The sequence below is a fragment of the Vavraia culicis genome, assembly GCF_000192795.1.
Source record: "Vavraia culicis subsp. floridensis unplaced genomic scaffold supercont1.69, whole genome shotgun sequence".
In the NCBI taxonomy this organism is placed as follows: Eukaryota; Fungi; Microsporidia; family Pleistophoridae; genus Vavraia; species Vavraia culicis.
In genome coordinates this window covers 1-22540 of record NW_007360672.1, presented here as the reverse complement: position 1 = coordinate 22540, position 22540 = coordinate 1, and the positions used below count along the sequence as shown (strand labels likewise).

Below are 22540 nucleotides of genomic sequence, written 5' to 3'. Positions count from 1 at the left end.
ATAAGCGAACTAATGGTTTGGACAATGTACATTCGAAACAAATGAAGACGGTATAGGTGATAGCGGTTCTATAGAATTATAAGCTTATTTTTCTGAAGAACACACACAATTTTTACATGAGAGCCAAAAGAAACTACCGGTTAAAGCTTGCTTTTGAAGATATAGATGCTTTTTTTTACTAAAATGTATTTATTTACTATCCGATGCATACTATTCAAGTAAACATGCATTTTCAGCTCACTATTAGAGAACATAATCAACGATTAGTGGATTAAAGCTCATAGATTGCGATGCTTTTTGGCGAACACCTGGCTATGTGTGTAACGAATAAGAAAAAAAGTAAATGTTCATGTTTTCGGCACCATCATAAAAATACACGTGTATTCTTCCTAAATCATATTTTTCTTCACAATACATCCCATTAGTTATTTTAATTCATACCATCACGCCTGTAGACCATAGAATAGTCTTCAGTGGTAATAAAATGTACGAGCTGAAAGAAAATAGATATTGTTTTATCAAAGAAAACGTTGCTGAACATTTAATAAGTGGTAATTTTGGTCAAATATTTTGAATAGGAATAAAAAATTGTAACAAATAGCTATATCATAAGTGGTAGCGTAACATGTTTTATTATTTGCAATTAAAGACACAATATGGTAAATATAATTTATAGTAGTGTCATGTACAGCATAAATGCACTATATCTCGACTATTTAATTATTTTAGTGTTTAGATCTCTTAAAATTACTGAGAACGTGTGTTTATTCATGTTGAAATTCAACATAAGCTAATTTGTTCCCTTTCTACTTTTACGAAGTAGTCAGATGGTAACACATATTACGATTTAAGTCATTATTTTGCCTAAATAATATATTGAATTCTCCTGCATTAGTAAGCATAGCTTATTTTCGTTTGTTATTAATATGTTTTTGCATTTATGAACAGCACAGATTTTTTGGGAGTAGTAAGTTACCTTTTATTTAATTGTAATGCGTTGTATTTGCGCGTTTATTACCCAGTTATGTTTTGTCTTCTAATTTTATAAAACACCTGACTTCTTGTCCATTAAATATCGTGTTGATGGTGTAATATGGCTAATGATTTGTAAATGTCATCCTGACATAGGGATTTAATTCATAATTGTTCATGTGGAAATGAATATTCGTGATGTAAGTGAAGTATTGATTGGATTTCAAGAGGCAACGAGTATACAAACAGTTGCACGTTATAACTCGTCTCTCCTAGACCAAAATATGAAAAACGATTAACAGATGTTGCCTTTCTATCCAAAAATTCTCTATAAGCAGTACGGTAGAACGATTATAATGTTAATATGCAACTAATCCGTTCTTTTATGAGATGCAAGTCAAATAATGAAGAAAAGATGTTTGTGCTGTGGGGTAGTCTTAAGTAGCCGATGATAGCAAAGCAATATAAGAAAAGCATAAAGAACGAAAGATATCAGCCTTCTTAATTCAGAATGCTGAATTTTGAGTCCTTTTTATCTATCCTTACACGCAAACTCCCGCTAGTAAAAATGTCGAATCCAGGTTCATCTACTTATCGATCGTAAATCTCTGTATCCAATTTCTCTTGAATTCGTAAAACTCATTCCCACTAAAATGAGTATCGGATCATCTTTCCCTAGTGATGTCCTTGGTGATGTTTTGTCTTGTTCCAAATCTCTTCAAGCATTGCCTATATAGAGAGCTTAGCTTCGTTCATTACCCGTTGCATTATTTTAGAATTCAAAATTGGTTTGGTCCTTCGTCAATTTTAAACTTGAACAACCTGCCATTTCCAGGAACGGGTTGTAATGTTTCTGTTTGATGAATAATCGCATTTTACTACACTACAAAATAAAGATCCTAGCAGCTAGGTTGTGTATAAGTCTATGGTTCCGATGCAGGATAATTTATGAGTCCTTTTGGAGGAGCACCGATACTAGTGATTATCGTTTACTTTTGACAAAATCAGAACTTAGCAACTTCGATCTACATTGCAGTTCAACATATGTTGTAAAGAATTGGCATTTTTAGATCTTTGGACAACAGATTAAGCCTTATACAACACAGAAAGATCATATAATTTCCGCTGATTGGCCTAGACCGTGCTCATCAACTGCCATGTATCAAAACTTACATGAGCCAATGAGGAAATTATAAGGGTACCATTACTATTCGTTCATAGGCACTATAACCTGTGTAAATTTTGCCAATAAGCCTTCATAAATGGTATTTTTCATTTATACAGAAGAATTCGGGTTGCAGGCACCAGAGAAAGTGCATGACAGTCAATCCCGCTAGGGCATCCAAAATCCTAAATGCTTGTTCTTGCCATACAGATCACATTACATCCTTCTAATACAGGCGATCATACCACTTCCATTCGCTTATTGCCAATAAACACGTTGCACGATCTGGGCCATAAGTGGTGTGCCATGATTTGTTCACCCGATCTTATAATTTTTGTTGCTCGTTACAAACAGGTAAATTAAATCCCACCATACTCGAAGCAGATCACACGTTGCCTTTCCATGAGTTGGCTAACAACACTCGGGATCGTTTTTCTTCATTTATATGCTTCATAATGCTATCAAAACGTACGTATTTTGTCACTTGTTCCATTGAACCGCATTATCATACCGTAATACGGGTGGCGATTGCTGGATGGCCGTTATTAGCACATTTCTGTCAAACAAGGAACCGCTCAAGATCACGTGTTTGCGATTGCTGACCCTATATGGCTGGATTTAGTATTAAATACCAATCATTAGCAACCTGCTAAAAGATATTTTGTAATTCAGGGCTACCTGATATGCAATCCAAAACTTTCATAGTGCTGTTGATTACACCTATTCTGCTGCTACTGGTCTCATGCTGCCGATCAAAATCAATTTACTTATACGGCCTATTATTTTGTGTGCCTGGTACCCCACCGTTTGTGCTGGCACCAGCAAACATCTTCGAACAATAAAACAGGTCTTTGCTATTCGACCATCCTCATTGCCACATTTAGGACAAAGGAATCAATGCCAATCCATCGTATTCGCGGAATTAGTCGATAATTGGACTTGTATCGCAACCGGACACTTTATGCTCGCATTCAAACAATAGCAAAGTATTGAACGAGTTGAATGTGTGCTTGTAACTTGGACTGCTTATGTATGGCTACAGCCGTTCCGATCATGCACTGTATGCTCATTTTCATATTTCAGCAAAAATTTCAGCCCCTTAGAAAAATGGTAAGTGGATTCGCTTTAATTGGGTGAACGTTCCAAAGACTAGACGGACATACTGCAAGAAGTGCGGTTGTTATCAGGAAAAGAAGCAGAGTCTTGCTAAGAAGAGCAAGGAAAATCCGAGACGGCAAGGTGCAAGGAGGTATAAGAGGAAGCAGAAGGGGTGCCATGGACAGACCAAGCCAATCCTGAGGAGGAAGGCAAAGGTGACCAAGAAACTGGTGTTAAAGCTTGAATGCACAAAATGCAAACAGATTGAGCTTAAGGTGTGCAGGCGTGCCAAGCATGTGGAGTTTGGTGGAGAAAAGAAGGTGAAGGGAGAGGCATTGGTTTATTAAAGCGGTTATATTGGTTGAGATGTATCACAAGCCGGCTAATTGCCGCAGAATACACATGCCCGGTGACTTTCTCGTTCGCACCGCACTTGCTGCACGACCAGATGTTTTTTACAGTGGAAAATGCCATCGAATACACAGATAATTTTACACCCACATCATCTTTCAGGGCCGGTGTCCGCATGGAGATGCGTTGATGAGATGTTGGGCAGGCACGTATTTTAATAAACAGGCTGGTACGTCACTGCAGAAGTGTGGTCTTGTATTCGTCGAATTTGTTCCGCATTCTGCCAAACGTACCTGCGTATATAACGAATATGCGCATGCTGTCATTGAAATCGAGATCGTTCACAAGCTTTGGCGTTATGATGAAGAACTGCGGTGAGTCTTCGCTCTTGATCAGGTTGATGAGGATGCTGTGCACCATTCTTTCATTGTACGCGTCCATTCCCTGGTTGATCTCGTCAACAAGCCTGAACGGAGCAGGTGTTGCCTCGAGGAGTGAGAGAAGGAAGATTATTGTGGAAACACTGCGCTCTCCACCGCTTTGTATGTATGAGCACAGCTGCTGCATTGGCTCCTCTTTTCTGAACCTCACCAGGATGCTCAGTTTCCATCTAGACGCCTTTGTGTTTTCGGTTTCGAGCTCCACTTTTCCGTCAAAGTTCAATTTCTGGAAGAAAGCCGAAAAATTGCTGTTCACAATCGCGACTTTCGCGTTTAAACTGCCGATGAGTTCTTCCTTGAGATTGCTTATGTGTTGATCGGAGGCTTTCCGCGTGTTTTCTATTTCCAACTCCTTTAAATGGAAGTCGTTCAGCAGCTTTTCCTTCTCCTTGTAATCCTTGAGCACCTTTTTGTCGGCGTTCAGAAATGTAATCTTTGCTAGTTCCGAGGCCATGCGCTTCTCCAGCTGCTCGATATCCTCCGGTAGCTCCGTAACGTACGGCATCTCTTCGGTCGTGTACTTCACCAGCTCTGTCTTGATTTGATTGATCCTCTTTTTTTTGTTTTCTCTTTCTTTGTCGAAAAACGCCTTTTTCGTACCCAGCTCATCAATCTTGTGTTTCTTCACCTCCCGTTTTATTTCCAAGTCCCTTATCTCTGCCATGAGCGAGTGCCACCGCTGCTGCATTCTCGCAGTTTCCATTACCATTCGGAAGAAATCCTTCTCTGTTTCCGTAACGAACGACTTTAATCGCTCAAAATCGGTCCTGATTTTCACCTCGATACCCTCGATCACGCTATTCAGGTGTTTTTGCTGCGCATCAAACACGCTGAGATCCCGGCTTCGCTCCAGCTGGATTTCCTGGCTCTTGATTTCGTTCACGAGTCTTTCTCTATGCCCCATTTTTCGTTCGTATTCGTACATCTTCATTTTCTCTTCGTCCCGCGTTGCTTTGATCTTCTCAAAATACGACTTGATCTTTTCCACCTTCTCAAGTTTCTCCTTATACATGCTCTGGTTGCTGGCCCTCATACCCTCTATTTCCTTTAACTTTCTCTCCAGGGTAGCCAGCTCGTCGTGCGATGTGAATTTGTTGAACAGATTCAGCTTCGGAAGCTTGTTCTCTATTATTGTAAAGTCGCGGTGGTCGTACCTGTTTTTCTTTATGGCCAGGTACCTGTTGTTCACGGCCATTTTTGCGAAGTTGTATTTTTTAAAGACCGCTACCTCGTCCAAATCGTTCTTTGTGACGGGAATGCTTGTGAAATTGAGCATAGACGACAGAAAATCAAGAACCTCCTTCCGGTCATCCACATAATCGATGAGATATCCGTCAAATCCCAGTGCTCTGATCTGTTCTCCTGTGTAGGGTGCCTTTTCTGCCTTAAAATTGCATTCCACCGCGTTTATCGCCAACTTCATCTTGTCCTTCAGTGTCTTCATGAGCAGCTCAAAGTCCCTGAAATCCTTGCATATAAACGACGTGAGTGCCTGGTACGAGAGGAAGCCCTCGATCTCGTTCATGAACTTTGTGTTCTTGAGCGACAAGCTCAGTATGCACGGCTCAATAATCTCATCGCAGAACTTATCCTTGTTGCTCCTCAACCATACCACGGCTGCATACGTGTCACGATGGTAGTGCTTCAGTATTTCAAGTCTTCTCAGCTCTATATCAACGATAAGGTTCTTTCTTTTCGTCAGTTCCTCCACTTCGCTTGCAATCGTGCATCCCTGTCTGTGCAGCTCAGCCAGCTCCTGTTTCAACCCGATCATCTCCTGCTCCACCCTGTCAAAGTCCTTATTAACACTCATTGGTGGTCTATCTGGCAATTTAAAGTTCTCCAGTTTCTCTATATTGTTGAGCCTTTCTACCTCTAGTGCATCTGTCTTCTTCAGCGCACTCTCCCTTTTCTTCTCGTTCGACTTCACGTCCACTCCAATTTTGTCCTTGTCGTGCATGTAGTCCTCGATGTTCCTGACGAATCTCTGCAATGCCGCATTGCTTTCCCTAATCTCTGCCAGTTTCCTCTCATGTTCCCTGGCCTCCCTGCTATCAGTGCTGCTTCTGATTCTCTTGTCACACTCCTCGATCTCTCTCTGCATCTCTCCGATTTCGTTGTCTATCTTAACCGAGTTGGTCTTTAGCATGAGATATTCCTTTTTTTCCGATTCGTAGATCAGCCACTTTTTCTTGCTATTTATCAGTTCTATCCTCTTCTGTGCCTCTTCTCTTTCCTTCGCCTTCTCGATGTCCCTGGACATGCTGCTTATGACTTTCTCGACAGCCCTCTTGTTGCACAATATTTTCTCGAGATCGCCCGACAGGCCATCATATGAGCTCTCCATGTCTATCAGCGTGTTTATCTTTTCAACCATATCCTGTTCGTGGTACGTTTCAACAAATGTTCTGAACAGCTCCTCGGGAGAAAACCGCGTGAACTCTGCCACCTTTTCTTGCGGCAGGTAATTGCAAATGTTGTTGATGTTTATCCTCAGTTCCGCATATATCTGCTGTATCTTGGTGTATGCCGTTGAGCTTCCGTTGAGAAGCCACAGCGAGCTGTTTTTCAGGGGGACTAGCACCCGCCGCACCGTTAGCACCTTGCCCCGGTGCTTGATCTTTACCTCAATGTACGAGTTGTCCGTGTCGAACTTTATAAAGTCCATAAGATCCTTCGACTTGTTCAGCACCTTTGTGCCCCCGCCAAAAATGAATGCTATGGCATTTGCTACGGTGCTTTTCCCCGAGCCGTTCGGACCGGCGATGAAGTTCAACTTCGGATGAAAATCGAATTTTATGTCTGAGTAGGTTTGAAAGTTGTGGAGCTGCAGCGAAATTATGCAGCCGTCTCTAAATTCTCCGTACATGAGGGTCTCAACATTCCGTACTTTTTGCGAGTTGTGTGTTTCCACGTGCGAACAAAGAACGGCATTGCGTCGCTGTTTGTCGTTAGCATGGTGGGTGATCTCGCAATAAACGGGCACAGCCGCTGGATTACGGAACAAAACAATGATAATTCTTGTATTTGCTTACAGAGATAAGATGCGTCTAAATGGCACTGCAATCGTGCTCCTGCCCGCAACGAACATGGAGATACCGAAAAATGTCCGCATCACGGTATTTTCCTGCATTTGTGCGTGCCATTCGCCGCGGCGTCTTGAGACACGGTTTGATATCGAGCAGAATGGTCGGCACACCTGGAAAGAAAATAGATAAAATATCTGACAGCAGTTTCCCTGTATGAGAAATTACAACCGGATTTCATTCTTACCAGTAACGAATCATTGTTGTAGCGAAGACCGGGTATTAGGCATTCCTGCCGTCTGTTCCAATAACCCATTTATGGCAGCGTCACGCTTCCATCAGTGCAGAATTATGTCGTCGAAGGTTTGCTCGTTGAAAGCTTCGTAATAATAAAACGCAATTTTTACCCGAGGAATATTTGCTATTTAATGTTGACGTGGCAAATTAACGTTCTAGTAGTGATAAATCGAGCATCAGGAGGATGACAGTAGCATCCAATGAACATAAATAAACATGATTACAATATCAGCACATGCAACGCACGGAACGGTGGTTATGGCTGCTTTCCAGTCTTCATTGCGGTTGCTCTCGTTCATTTCTTGTCCTAAATGAGCATCCGCAAGTAGGTGTGCTATAAAAGAACAGCGCACACAACACCTGGTAATCCGCAACTGTCAATTGATCTCGTACGAGAACAGCAAAATTATTTGTATCAGATCCGTGTTCAGGCATTTAAAATTTGCTGTTTTGTCATCGATGTTTGGTCTACATCCGCGTTTCGTTGTTTTGTATCAGCTGAAGAAAAGCCGGTGTGATCGGCCTGTCAAGAGCACAAATGGCTGGGCATTGTGCACAAATGATGCACAGGTGCAGAACCAGAGTTACATCCGTTTTCATTGCCGATCTCTTCGGCTCACGGTTTATCATCAATGCCCAGTTTACTCTGTCCTCGACACCATGGTATGCCGAGAGAACAGAGAAGTGGTATGAGGAGATGAATAAACGTGCTTTTGGTGAAAAACAGACAAGGTGCCTGTGTCTATGAAATAAATCATGATCAGGTGATGCAACACAATTTATGGCACAGAAATGACAGCATTTTAATTAATCATGGGATGTTTCTGTTTGCTGGAAGAGGATAATGTGGAACGGTCACATTTTTTTAACTGCGTTTTCGTTCCATAAACACGAACAGAACTGATGAAAGGTATCGGTGATCCCGGTCCACATCGTATTTTGTCTCAGATTTATCAATCTAAAATTGGAATTGCTGCATTTATTTGTTGGTAGGGCGGAATCCTCAGCAAAAATGTCTCTTGGCAGTGTCCTGAAAAAATACGTAGCAATTCCGCTTATGTCAGTGATTTATATAACCAGTGTAATCGTTGGGTTCGTGATTTGTGGCCTGCTGAAGTTAGTGCTACCTTTTCCGGGTGTTCGTAGCAGAATCTTAATGTGGCAGAAATGCGAGTGGCTCCACTTGACAATTGCTTATGGAAGCATATTCTTTTCCCGTCCTATCTACGTGGCCTACAACAAGCAGATTCTGCTGAAAAAGCGGTGCCTGGTAATATCCAACCACCAAACGAACTATGATTGGCTAATAATCCTGATTATACTGCAGAAATTTGACATGTACCAGGACGTGTGTATACTCGTGAAGAACTCACTTGCACAGATACCAATATTTGGGAGCACCATGAGAGCGTTCGGATACGTCTTTATTAAGCGGAGCTGGAGCGAGGACTCAAATACACTAAGGGACTCTCTGAAGTACTTACGTGCGAGAAATAGGTTTTTCTTCCTGCTTTTCCCTGAAGGGACAATCTTCGTTCCCAATACACACGAAAAGTCGATGGAGTACTCGCGAAAAATGGATATTAAACTGGGAGGCTGCAGCTTTCTTCCTCAAAATGTCTTAATACCGCGAACAGCAGGAACAACCATGGTGTACAATGAACTGGCAGACACCATGGACGGAATCATAGACGTAACATTATTTGTAAGGCCGTACCGCCAGTATCCCCAAAAAACGTTTACGTACACGGATGTATACTTCAGAAATACAGGCAAGATAGGATTCTTCATTCTCATGGACTTTGTGCACGGAGTCACGTCCAAAGACTGGCTGTATGAGATGTTTGGGAGGAAGGAAGTACTGATTGAGAGATACAAGCAGAGCTCTAACTTGTTCGGACGAATTGGAGATTCCGACGATTTTGCGAAAAAGTTTTCCAAAATAAAATCGGGGAATTATGAATTTATTGAGATCACATTGATGAGATGGCGAAACATGCTGTATTTGCTTTACTTTATAGTCTGGATGCTTTGCACGGCTTGCGTGGCTAAAATGATAGCCAGGTGCATGCTTCATTAAAATACGTTTTTACCATGATAAATGGGCGCGTTCCAAAAGGCACATTGTTGCCGAGTGCGGTGTGTTTTCCAAATTATAATTTGATTGCATTCCAGACAGACATTCCACCGGAAACCGAAGAAATGCCCTATAACACGGTTTCCGCCGGAGTGCTTCCTGAAATGAAGGAAATATCATAGTCCAGCATTTTAATTCCTAATTTATTCTTTGTTAAGGTACAAATTATCTTTTCTCTGAAAAAACTGTTCAGCAGCTCGCTTTCGTTCTCCCGGTTTTTCACTGTTTTAAAACCTATTTTGAGCGCAGGGAACATCTGGCCGTCTTCTACATCGCCGAAATAGCACCTACCGAACAAAATAATTTCTATCCTGTCAGCGATGTAAAAGTATGTATTGCTCTCAAAATGCTTGCAAAGCGCCATATACACTACGTCATCGTTTGGTATGTTCCAGTTTACTTCGTTGTAAAATATTCTGTCCTGGTAGCAGCTATGGCAGTACGTGTGCCTGTCCGGTATCATGAAAAACGCGCCTAATATGATGCATTTATGTCTTGCCTTCGGCTTGAAGTCAAGAGTAGACTTGAATTCGGAGTTGTGACACGACCATAAATCGATGTACTCATGCCAGTTGTGAGATGGAAGCAGGCTTAAGTTCTGGTAATCGATGACTTTGTTGCATCGGCAGTAGATCTCTTTTATGTGCGGTATTATGTCCGCAGTAGGTTCTTCGTTAGTATCGTACGCCTTTTCAACCGTGTAGACCGCAACGTTGTCGATAGTTTCCAAGCTTGTGACCGTAAAAACGTCTGGTATCGATTCATTTACATTGCCACGGCTATAGAAATACAGTTTACGAAACCCGGGCGAATACTCGAAAATCATCAAGGCCAAAAATATTAATCGAAAATTATGTCACATCTCATGGAATCATCCGAAAAGGATTCTGCAAAAAGAACAGCATGGATGATCGGTGAACCTATTATTGTTGCTGAAGGATAGTTCACTTAATGCTGACATGGGGCCGTGTTCAAGGCACGATAAAGAGAGGTGTATCGCGTGGACCATTTGTGACTATGAAAAATCGGTTTTGAGTGCAAGAGCTAGTCTGCTCGCAGCAATACTTGTCGTTGGACCTATTCCAAGGAATTTAACATCAATTCAAGTACTATCCAGCAATGTGTACGCATAATCTGTGAATGATACTGCTGCTGTTCTATAACACATCAGCATGCGAATATGATCATTTACAGAAAGCCTCTATCGCATTGCTGGCTGCGTACTGTCGTTAATGCAATGAAGTAGATCAATGAACCACTGCTTAACTTTAGGATGTGAGCTGAACACTTCTTGGTCGGATCCAAGGAACATGTGCCGGCAAACCGAGAAATCGTTATTAATTAGCAGTATCATGGTTTTGTGTCTGTCTCTAGCGATTATCCATGATATAATACCCTAGTACCACCGAATATTGTTGGAAATGGTCCGGGATGAAGAGTGTCTCATCCTCTACCCCAGTGAAAGGACAGACTTCATATCGATGTAATTCCAAACAGCATCCACGATAGTCAAGGAAGGCATGGCAGAGTTCTATTCCAGTGGATCTGGCATTCCAAACACTAACTATGTCACTCTTGCAGAAGAATTTCCATTAAAGATGTGTAATCGCACACGAATAGTTTGATTGAGCAAGCCCAACGATACCACAATGGTCTTTGCGGTAGGCATGGCATTCCGCAGTTTTCTGGGTACAACTTCCTTTCTGATCGGCATTGGCATGACATACTTTTTCAGAATCTCTCAGCCCATTCGTGCAGCTATTTCCTATCACGACTCTGAGACCTTTAGATCGAGGTGCTATATCTCTGTCATAGATGTCAGGAAGCAGAACGGCAAGGGTCGCCTAGGTGTCATGTCGAATACCATCCACAGGCGAGGCTCTCGCACCCTGCCCAACATCTATGGGCCAATAATTCTCATTTCTTGAGCATATCCTCCACCAATGCACTTTTTGGTGTGATTATCTGTGAATCCCCTGTACATTTTCACATATTTGTCCTCCGAAATGGATTCAGTCCGGAGAAGCAACCATCTGCGCATTAAATTATCACAACAGACTTTATCGACAATACAAAGCATGAGTTGATCTTTTACTTCCAAAATTCTGTTTCATAATGAGAAGCGATGAATAGCGATGCTGTATAATGATTGTGCCACACAATCAATTCACGATTATTACTTCTTCTAATGTTAAGTTAGTTTTTCTGCACTCATTATTTTTTACTGGAACGTGTTTTTATACCATCTGCAAATTCAGGACCAGCAAATAAACACGCTTTCACTCTGCTGGGACCGGTCGTGGACACTGGTTTTGGTTTTATGAGCGGGACTGCGATACAAAGCTTTGTTTCTTAAGCCCACACGTCCTGTGATGAAGCAGTCGTAATTTGGTGTTACGAGCTCCTTCTATGGGAGAAGCCGTGGCTAATACTAGCTACTCCTGTGGAGTTGAGATTCTTTTGACCGTTCACAATCTTTCTTATTTAATTTTTTGCGTGAAATATGACTGTACAGCTGCTCGTGGTTTGTGCACCTGCATCTCTCCCATCATCTTTTTTCCGGCACGATCTAAAATTGCAAGTTGATCGGTAAAGCAAGACCTGGTGATAATCATGTTCTTGTTTAGCAACAACTAGATTTAACATCTCCCAACACATACCTGTTTTATCAAGCATGCTCTTAGATACCCGCCGTCTTTAGTTCTAATGTTCTATTTTTGTGCAAGCAGGTGCTAAATTGCGGGCAACGGCGGGCCATCCCAGGAGAGCGGCGCAACTGGTAGTTACCGTCGACCCTTACGCAGAACCTGTTTCCAATGAATTCGGTACTCCGAACCTCCGATCCGCGTTGCTGTTTAACATCCACCGCAATGAGTTAGTGCTCTCCACTTTTTGAGCATTCGTTTCGGTTCTGCGTAACACAGGAATGCCGATAATTTTTACTAAATTTATCTCAAATAAACACATCTACCGCTGTACACACAAAACTCATGGACCAGCGAGGGTGCATGAGAATCATCCAATGCTGTTCATCTTTACGTGTTATTACCTACAACCACCTAGCCATTGAATTTGCATCAATCGAATTTTCTTCCTCAAAGAAAGGCTCAGATTTTGAGATGGCACATACCAATCTACCACACAAACATCCAGGGTTCGGATCAGTTCCAGGTTAACAGTATTGTATCTCTTACGGCATAGGCTCACATTAATATCCTCCTCGTCTTTTCCTTTGTTGTTCTTCTAGTCGTGCTGATAGCGCTCCTTCTTGTTCACACAATTCGTATTTATTTTTCCTTTGGTTCTTTTGCTTATTTTTAGTTCGCATTTTCTTTTTTGGCTGCTATCTTAGCATATTGCAGTGGTCTGAGTGCACCATATGATGGACTATTATCGACGTGTTAGAGGCTCGGTGGGGATTCGTAATTGGAAAAAGAAGGTGGAAGCAGCCATTACATGGATAGGAGGTCAGGAGGCGTGTGCACGGGACGTGATAAGGAATAATACTATTTTCCATGTGTTTGCACTGATCCATGGTGATATTCATAGAATATGTCTACGGAATCAATTTGCTTTGCTCCTGAAGTAAATGTCTCACGAATTAGACGTCCGCTTTAATAGAATCAGGGAGATACTACGGTATATTTTTCAGACTAGAAATGTTCGCTCCCTGATCGTGCTATAGGGTGGCATTTAGTAGGCTTGTTATGATCCATCCTTCTTCTCCATTACTAAATGTGCGGAAAAAAATGTATCCTGTTCAATAAAGGAATGCAACATGAGGATGAGCTTGCACAACCAATGCTTTATGGCCCAACGAAGTGATTAAACGGCACATTGGGTTAATCATGGGACTAAAAAAGAGCTTTCATAGACGCAACAGTCTGGTTGTATTGAAATTTTGTTCGTAGAAAGCTAGGGATTATCAGTAGATGCGTGCTAGTAAGTGATCTGTTGGTCAAGAAATCATTTGTCGTGGAACGCACTCCGCACTACTACTTGGGAGTAGGATTTAAAGCTGAGTATCCTTTGTGCAGTGCTTGATCATTAAAAAGCATTTGATTCTCAACACTCTTTGTAAAGAAATAAGATAATACACAAGTAAATTCCTGTTTATTCTTTATTTCTTTCTTACATAACCTTTATATTGGGCTGCCAGATGCTAATATTGGGGGACAGGGATTTGTGCATCAGCTAACAGATGACTGAAATTTTATTTTGCTGCAGCCAACAAAAAAAGAAAAATAGCTGGAACTATGCTGTGCGCACTGTTGCGAGAAATCATTCACTGTGCGATGATTTGATAAATGACATCGTCCGAATTCTGAGTGCTATAGATCGAGATGAGCTTGACAACTATTGTGTTATGTGAACCAACAGCAAAACATGTTGCAGTCTGACAGCGGTGGCTGGGCAGGAAGTTGTGCCATTCCTAAATATCAAAAGACCTATCGTCTTTGTCGGTGACTAGCTCACTGAAGCGGTTTTGACATACTCTTCCGGCATCATTCATGTCAAACACGAACACGCACACCTCTTCTACTAAGAATAGTGAACTGAATTCACTCTCAGTGGGCCTTGTCTGGTTGTCTAGAAATGTCCGCACACCTCATCTGAGAATGATGCCCTGCGTTTGTGTTCCAGTGTGATCACCACTTCGGGCTTTGGTACTCGCAGACGGCTGTTTTCAAGCACCTGCGTGTGTCCTCCGGTTCTCTCGGCAGCCTTCAAAGCGGTCCTGATATGTGCTTTGCAGAAAATCGAGCCCAGCCAGACATTGTGCCTTCTGACAAGCAGCTTGGTGTCGAGCTGTCTGTCAAGCAATCGCTTCATCACCATCAAGACTCTACACTCGATCCGAGTAAAACCATCCATACAACTAATTACCCTGCCTTTCTTAATCTCGGATGCTGCACCTGGCAGTGAAGTGATACGGCATTCTCAGCTGCACTATTTCTCGCAACACCCGCACGGTGCAATACCATCACCTTTGTAGACTTGTATCCCATGCCGCCGGTGATGATCCGCGTCAAGTACTTCAGCGTTAAGAATGTTTAACTGATTCACAATTGCTATCAGGACGAACATTTTACTTTCAAATACTTTTATTTTCTCGATCATATCCGCTTATTTCTCTCCACGAATTATGAAATTCTTACAATCGAAAAGCAGCTCTAACAGACATTTGTGCATGTTCTTCTGATTGGTACCCTCCTGGGAAAAGCCTTCTGTCAGAAGGAGCAAACCTGCCAGAATACGACAAAGTCTCTTGGTTTTAATGGACTCGCACCAGCTATTCATGTTTTCGACAATAAATAGGTAATTAAGTATGTTGAGCATGGTTTCATCGATCATACTCGATAGTTGCTGCTTTTTTAGCTTGTAAAAATCAGCTGAAGGTGTTTTAAGCGTGTATGACAAGATTTCGTCTGCTATTTTCTCGAACATATCCATTCCGAACACTAATACTTTATCATTACCGAATAGACGGTGATAGGTTGTAGACTCAGATTTAAATATTGTGCTTAAGAGCGAATACAAGTTGCTTATACTCTTTTCATTCAGCACTCTGTAAACAGTGCTATTTTGTATACATTTCGACTCATTCGTTAGAACACGTAGGAACGTTTTATTGACACTTATTTGGTAGAAAAGAACCGCTTTATATTCAAAAACCTTGATCGTAATGATATATGTAGATTTCAGAATTTGTAACTCAATATTTCGTATGCTGCCAGGCGAACGGTTTTTTTTGTTTATAAACGAAGCGAAGGTGTGTTTCTTATGACTATCAATTCCAAGCGAATCACCATATATGTTAATGGACACATTATTCGTTGCAGTTTCATAATCAATATAACTATCGCATGGCCTCTGACATGTAGTCCGGGTTACGTCTGAAAACTTCTCCGACACTATTGCATTTTGCGGGATTTCCTTAACTGCAATAGACAAATCACCAATATATGCTACAATTTGACATTTTTTTCCCTTTAGTTCGAGCGTATCATTTGATTTCGCATATTTTTTATTATTAGGATCACAATGTGCGGTACTCCCGCCAGCAGCTTCATTTCCGTGGACCATTTTAACATCCGATGAATTTATCGTGCCGCCGGAGCTCTCCTCTTTAAAGTGGTCGGAATCGTCTGATTGAGAACAGGTGGAAAATAACCGATTATTCCTTGTAGATTTCTCTCGAATCAACCATCTCTTAGCGGTGTTTTCCATGAGGCTGGATGATAGTCCGAATATATCCGCTATAGGATGCTCTTCACTTTTTTTTTCTGGCTCATCTTCTCGCACCCATTCATGAAAGTTGTTTTCATCCAAATGTCCAGCACTATTGGCATTGCGATTTCTTGAGTTTAATAACTTTTGCATTCTCGTTGAGCTTCGTATTCCACTACAGGAAATAGATGATGAATTGGTATCGTGAGATTTTGAGCGATTTTTTGTAGAATGTACTTCTTGTGATAGAGGATCGATCGGTTGTTCATATATCACCTCCTCCTTATTTGAGGTTTGAAAGATGCCGTACAATTCGCTGTCAGAACTTTTATCGTCGTGTAAGTAATCGTGGTCATCTACTGATTTAAACGAATTATTGCGCCGAGAAATTTTGCAATCGTAAGAATCATCGAATATGCTGACGTTTTTGTGATCCTGGCTTACTTTGACATCAAGGTTTCTTCGGGATTTAAGAACACTTTTTGGGGCATATGTTATGTTATTCTGTGTAATAAATGGCATGTTCATATAATTTGGGTTAGTAGTATCTGTAAAACCATCATACTGCACACGCTTTTTGATATTGAGAGTCATATCTGAATATTCAGAGACAAGAGCATTTTCATTCGTTCCATGATGAGCATTATTCTGAGTTGCACTAGCACCTGAGCATTCGTTACCTGGTGATTCCAAGGCTGCTATTTCATCTATCATCGCACCAAAATCGATCTTTGCGCTTGTAAATTCTGCGTTTTCTTCGTGCTCGGTGTTATCACAACATTCCATGAGGCTATCCATCATTTCAGCTATTTTTGCAGTTTGATTAAAAAAAGAATCCCAGCTGTTAAAAAACATCTCCATCAGCATTTTGTATTGCCATCGAACATGTAACGTAGGCAGACAGCGTTTAAAATGCATCATGTGTTTGTCAAACATGTTTCTGTGCACTAAAGTACCGAAATCCTTTAAAAATTTGTCAACCGTATCCTGCAAATGCGTCATCTCAGCATGTATCATTTCCGTTTCTGACACCATCGTTCTCTGTTCCGTTTTAGCGTTTCCTATGTTTTCATGGTTTTCACGTAATTCCTCGCCAGAATTTGATGCCAAAGTTTGTAATAGTTCATCATCAAATCTGACCTTTTTGTTCACTTTTTCTTTATTCGGGGTCGTATTATGTGGCACTGCATCATCCGCGGTACAAATGTAATCTACATAATTGGTGATAAAAATGAACAAAAGCATAACATTATCTGGTTTCTTCCGATATATACCAGTTTTACACACAAATATCGCATTTTAGGAATATTTCAATGTGATTTGATGGACCATTGAACTCATTTGTCTTTTTGAGAAACTCCATTTTCACATTTCTTGCATGGTAAGCTATCATGCCATAAGAATAACTTTAACAATGATAGCATATTATTGCATGGTATATACTCAATCGTATCACAAGTTTTATCCGAGTATCTTCTGTTATACACTATTTATGAAAACTCTGCTCAGATAAATAAGTCATATAAAGCAGGTAGTTAGCACATCATTAATCTTTATATTATCAATAATAACCTTAGTACATATAATGTTGATCTATAGAAAAGCAGATTTAAGTTTTAATACCAATTAACTAAACTGGTTAAAAATCAATCATTAAAAATTTAATCTGTGATAACGCGAATTATTAATATTTTGGTTAACGTGGATTTGTATTGATGTTTTAACAAGTTTGTTCTGTTTGTAGGGTAGGTAGGTGTCTAATAAAAATTCATCGTTCTTTACTACGACCATTGCTACTATAGTGTAGAAATTGAGTTGAATGGATTGTAACACTAACAGTTAAATTCTGTTAGACATCCATCTGAAAGAGCCACATAAAGAATATCCTTAATGATATTATATCTTCTTCTAAACATCTAAAATGCTACAAAAGGTGGTACCAAAGAGGGGATAATATGCCATCTGTACATAATTGTCATAATGTACCAACAACAGTACTAATACAAATTCATGTCGAATACGGCAAATATTTCGGTTCAAGAATTTAGTCTAGATAAGGATGAATCGTTTGTAAAACAGCAGTATTTCATAATTGTACCTAACACGTTGTACACACCAACTCACCCAGGATGACTGTTATGACGATTCAATCCAGGCTCATCATTTGGCTTGAAATGAATAAGCACTTGATCCCTTTCAAAATGTCTTTGCTATAAACCAAGTAAATGCTACATAAAAAATTGAAGTAACACATAGGTGCTATCATCCATAATATCTTGATTCCACACCATCATGTGCACACATACTCTATTGCATATACTTCCTGGCATTCTATATCAGTCCTAACTCATTGCCATAATTCCAATTGTCCAGTTTTCTAATTCCGTACTGGGATTAGAGAACTGTCTGCATGACCCTCCTGAGAAAACAGCGATACCAGTAGTTACTGTTGACCATTGTTCAAAACTTTCTTCAAATGAAATCGAGGTTCTGCAGCTCCGATCTATTCCACCGTATTGTATCTGCCACAATGAGTTAACGCTTCTCGATCTTTGAGCACCCACTTAGGCTCTACACAGCACAAGAGGGTCGTACAATTTCCTCTAACCTTGCAGCAACCAAGTTTATCCACCTACATACGCTTATATATGTCAATGTTGGGCACGAGGATGTTCTATCATCAATTTTATTTATATGCTGTGATTTATGTGCACTTGTTCAATACGCTGGTATTAATCGTGTTTGTTATACAAGCACCGTGTCCTTGATGTCAGAGTAAGATGCAGTACGACAGCCAATCTACCTAAATACTCGAGATTTCGTGCTTTTAATAAAAAGAAGAACCACAAACACGTGATCTTGAGCGGTTCCTTGTTTGACAGAAATGTGCTAATAACGGCCATCCAGCAATCGCCACCCGTATTACGGTATGATAATGCGGTTCAATGGAACAAGTGACAAAATACGTACGTTTTGATAGCATTATGAAGCATATAAATGAAGAAAAACGATCCCGAGTGTTGTTAGCCAACTCATGGAAAGGCAACGTGTGATCTGCTTCGAGTATGGTGGGATTTAATTTACCTGTTTGTAACGAGCAACAAAAATTATAAGATCGGGTGAACAAATCATGGCACACCACTTATGGCCCAGATCGTGCAACGTGTTTATTGGCAATAAGCGAATGGAAGTGGTATGATCGCCTGTATTAGAAGGATGTAATGTGATCTGTCTGGCAGGCACAAGCATGTGACCCGATATATACCTGCATGGCAATTATTATGTGATGCACACATATCATGAGGTTAGATCGGATCATGTGAACCTGAAACCACTGCATTCAAAACAATTGTTAGTGCCGGTACTTTTGCAGAAGAATCCGCCAGCAGTTATCGGGTCTTAACACGAACTGCTGAGAAATATTCTTGCAGATAACTGTGCTAGGTGAGTCAACACGGACTCGAATTCGATGAGTTATTGGGCATGTAGTGGTATGTGGGTGGATCAGTAACGGTAACAGTTGTGTCAGATGATAATTTGTTTGTTCTTCTAGTTTTGATAGGTCTACACGCAGTTTATGTACCTTGTCTGGAACAAAAACCTGGCACACCGTGTTACAGTTTCAGAATTTGATCAACGGTCTAATTGCATTGTTCGCAAAAGGTAAAACGGCCTCATTCCAAAACCATAAGTATCCTTTAATTAAATACTTAAGAAAATAAAATACTTTAAGGGGTTATGGTGTGCATAAGAATTTATTGCTTCATCAAGATCTGCTTAATCCTAGTTTTCTACTTCACATTATCGTTCTATGCAGGAACACTTCTGCTATTGACAAGGCTGGTGTTGAGGCCATTCAGAAATGCGAGAACCTGCTTCACCAAAATCATAAAGGGATACTGGTTAAGCCTGACAGCATCTGTGTGCTACTTATATTTTCCGCATCCTATTTACGTAGCTTATAACAAAGACATTTTGAAGAGGAAAAGGTGTCTGATAGTGTCAAATCACCTGACGAATCTGGATTGGATTTTCATGGTTGTAGTTTTGAATGAACTGGGAATGTATGAAGAGCTGTGTATAATTATGAAACATAGTTTGTCGAAACTACCTATTTATGGATACGGAATGAAATGCTTTGATTACATTTTTCTGAAAAGGAGGTGGCAGGACGATATACACATTCTGTCGCAGGGACTGGAAAAGCTGAAGAAGAAGAAAAATTTTTACCTGCTTTTCTTTCCCGAGGGTACAATACTTGACTCAGAAACGTACGAAAAGTCGCAGAAATATGCCCAAGATCTCAACCTGGCGATCGATGGTACGTTGTATAACCCACAGTTTTGCTTGATACCACGGGTAAAGGGTATAAACAAGATATACGAAGTTTTACGGGATGAAATTGATGGAGTTATTGATATAACACTTTTCATAACACCATACAAAAGGTATTTGGCGGAGCATTACGATTATTGTGACGTACTTTTTAGTCCGGAACGAATACCACGTTTTTATGTTGTACTTGATGAGTATAAGGGAAAGATGAATGGAGAATGGCTTTACAGGATATTCGATAGCAAACAAAAAAGCGGAAACCACCATAAAAGAGTTTTACATATAATCGGACCCAGGTCAAAATCAATCAACAACGTTTAACTGAACTGGTCAGAAGAAGTTTATTTGTGGCATGATCGTATGCTTCCTATACAAGAGAAAGAATGATGTGCTTGTCATTTTGAAGGTGACGTAAAACCACAAGTGTTCACTAAACGTGAAAAACGTGAGCTGCGTTGAATTTATGGGAAATGAAATACGAAAATGAATGGAAGATACGAGGATTGACGAGATAATGCAGGCTATGGACAAGAAGAAGGTGAAAATAGGTATGACGATGTGTGAAAGACCACAAATCATGTAGTGGATGGCGGTGGTGCGCAGGTTGTGTTTATGATGCTTAATCCGGAATGTGGGCAATGAATAAGCTATATTTTTGTGTTCCTCCCTCTTTCAGAGTATGTGTCAAAAATAGCTCTGGTAAAAATAGTAAAAAAGCAAACGAATACGTTCTCTATACTATTGTGTGCAAATTCTGGCATTCTTGGTTACAAATGACCGATCGCTTGTAGCATTCAAGGATATGTTCATGGTTAGTCTGGGAAAGCACATGGACATAGACAGCACGATATTTCTTTGCGAGGTGAGAGATGCCCATCTCTTTGGGAAGGTGATGTTCTTTATAAAGGTGAGGAGCATCTGCAGAGAGGTGTACAAGAAGTGCAAGGACAGAAACGTAATTATCAAAGTGTGGAATTTCTGCAACAGCAACGAGGAGATGCGCCAGATAGACGTGCTGAAGGAAGTAATTAACGAGTTCAACAGCAAGGATCACGTCGAGGAGGCGGACAAAGACAGAAAGATGAGGTTATGCGATGATAAAAGTAGCGGCGAGGAGGAAAAAAACAAAGAGAACGAGAACACAGGATGCAAGAATAAAGAAAATGTGCAAAGCGTGAAGACTAAAAGCAGAAAGAACGTTGATGCCCGTCGAATAGTGGGAGTTATCAAGCTAGAAAATTACCAGAAGGGCGATCAAATACTGTACGGCCTGCAGAACCTCTCCGATCCCGATCTTGATCTGCTTTACTACAACCTGTCTGGTGACTTGATCGATATTTCAAACGCGATAACGAAGCTGATCAGCGAGCACAACGCAATACGTAGGAAAAAAGAAGCAGCGTTCGGTGAGAATATCAAAAACAAGATAGAACGAAAGATCGAAGATAAACACACCGTGGATGAGTCGATGAATGATACCTACAATGTAGCGCTTGGAAAGGAGACATACAACGTGAACGTCAAGGTGTATGAAGAATGGCTTTACAGGATATTCGATAGCAAGGATAAGTGTCTAAAAAATATTGTCGATGAAAAAGAAAGTGTCGAGAGTATAGCAAACCTAGCCGATTTTTCGAAACTTTTCGGCAGTGTATATCAAAAAAAATTTAACTATTTCGATAAGAAGCTGTGGTCCGATACTTTCTACGTTAATTTGTGTGTTTTCCTTGTAATATGCCTGTCTAATATTTATCTGGTGAAGAGAATATTCTTCTGATGCCACAAACCAGCTGTAAAATACACTATTGATTCGGTGACTCAAAATAAAAATATTTCTACCAATCCTTATTGCATCAGACTGCATGTTCTACTTAATAATTCATTGGAAAGATGCTCATGGCTGTTTTGGTAGTCCTTAGGTTGGGCACGAGAAGAAGATTAGAACTGATCTGATTATCATCCCTGTACATTTGATCAAAAAGCGTTATGTGTCTACTGATAATTTATGCCAGCGTCTTGCCATACTTGTCTTAAACCTAGAGATGTTTTGTTTGGTGATTTAGGCGATTTGTATGCTGGGAAGCCAAAGGGTTCGTCAGAAAATGATAGTAGATTATGAGAATGGTGCTGTGCAGGAAGTAATGTGTTCATGGCGTGATACACAGACAGCAGACTGTAGAATATAGCTGTTTTCGTTTTACTATTTGCATGCATTGATCTGATGGTTAGGATCGTTAAAGACGTGCACACATTAAATGATAATCAAATTGTACTTCCTTGTACGTTGAGAACATGTTAAATGGTTATCATTACGGCAGTACACTTTATGAGGATACAATAACTCAATTTATCATCAAATATGGAATTGACTTGTTAAAACAGCAACCGAGCATTTTCAGCACTGTAATTATCGTGAAATGTACAAAATGATTTGGTGCACAACGTGTTAAGCATTTTATACGCGAAGTGATAACCGAACAAATTTTTC

General features: G+C 40.5%; 7 protein-coding genes across 7 annotated transcripts; 4 read left to right on the top strand and 3 right to left on the bottom strand.

Annotated features, from left to right (window-relative positions):
• Positions 1-3270: 3270 nt before the first annotated feature.
• Positions 3271-3582, top strand: VCUG_02506 (60S ribosomal protein L44; the record flags this gene model as incomplete). The annotated part of the gene is made up of 1 exon (XM_008077322.1): positions 3271-3582. A coding segment is annotated over one exon (312 nt), but the record flags the coding sequence as incomplete, so codon positions are not given.
• Positions 3583-3820: 238 nt separating this feature from the next.
• Positions 3821-6895, bottom strand: VCUG_02505 (uncharacterized protein; the record flags this gene model as incomplete). Its single annotated transcript, XM_008077321.1, has 1 exon — positions 3821-6895. One exon carries the CDS (start codon positions 6893-6895, stop codon positions 3821-3823), a length of 3075 nt encoding a protein of 1024 aa, XP_008075512.1.
• Positions 6896-8343: 1448 nt separating this feature from the next.
• VCUG_02504 (1-acylglycerol-3-phosphate O-acyltransferase) lies at positions 8344-9447 on the top strand. The gene has a single exon (XM_008077320.1). It carries the CDS (start codon positions 8362-8364, stop codon positions 9427-9429), a length of 1068 nt encoding a protein of 355 aa, XP_008075511.1. The 5' UTR covers positions 8344-8361; the 3' UTR covers positions 9430-9447.
• VCUG_02503 (uncharacterized protein) lies at positions 9301-10624 on the bottom strand. Its single transcript, XM_008077319.1, has one exon. It carries the CDS (start codon positions 10310-10312, stop codon positions 9557-9559), a length of 756 nt encoding a protein of 251 aa, XP_008075510.1. The 5' UTR covers positions 10313-10624; the 3' UTR covers positions 9301-9556.
• Positions 10625-14596: 3972 nt separating this feature from the next.
• On the bottom strand, positions 14597-16962 carry VCUG_02502 (uncharacterized protein; the record flags this gene model as incomplete). Its single annotated transcript, XM_008077318.1, has 1 exon — positions 14597-16962. One exon carries the CDS (start codon positions 16960-16962, stop codon positions 14614-14616), a length of 2349 nt encoding a protein of 782 aa, XP_008075509.1. The 3' UTR covers positions 14597-14613.
• Positions 16963-19455: 2493 nt separating this feature from the next.
• Positions 19456-20718, top strand: VCUG_02501 (1-acylglycerol-3-phosphate O-acyltransferase; the record flags this gene model as incomplete). Its single annotated transcript, XM_008077317.1, has 1 exon — positions 19456-20718. The coding sequence occupies one exon, from the start codon at positions 19456-19458 to the stop codon at positions 20371-20373; it is 918 nt and encodes a 305-aa protein (XP_008075508.1). The 3' UTR covers positions 20374-20718.
• Positions 20719-20761: 43 nt separating this feature from the next.
• VCUG_02500 (uncharacterized protein) lies at positions 20762-21840 on the top strand. The gene has a single exon (XM_008077316.1). It carries the CDS (start codon positions 20855-20857, stop codon positions 21827-21829), a length of 975 nt encoding a protein of 324 aa, XP_008075507.1. The 5' UTR covers positions 20762-20854; the 3' UTR covers positions 21830-21840.
• Positions 21841-22540: the final 700 nt, after the last annotated feature.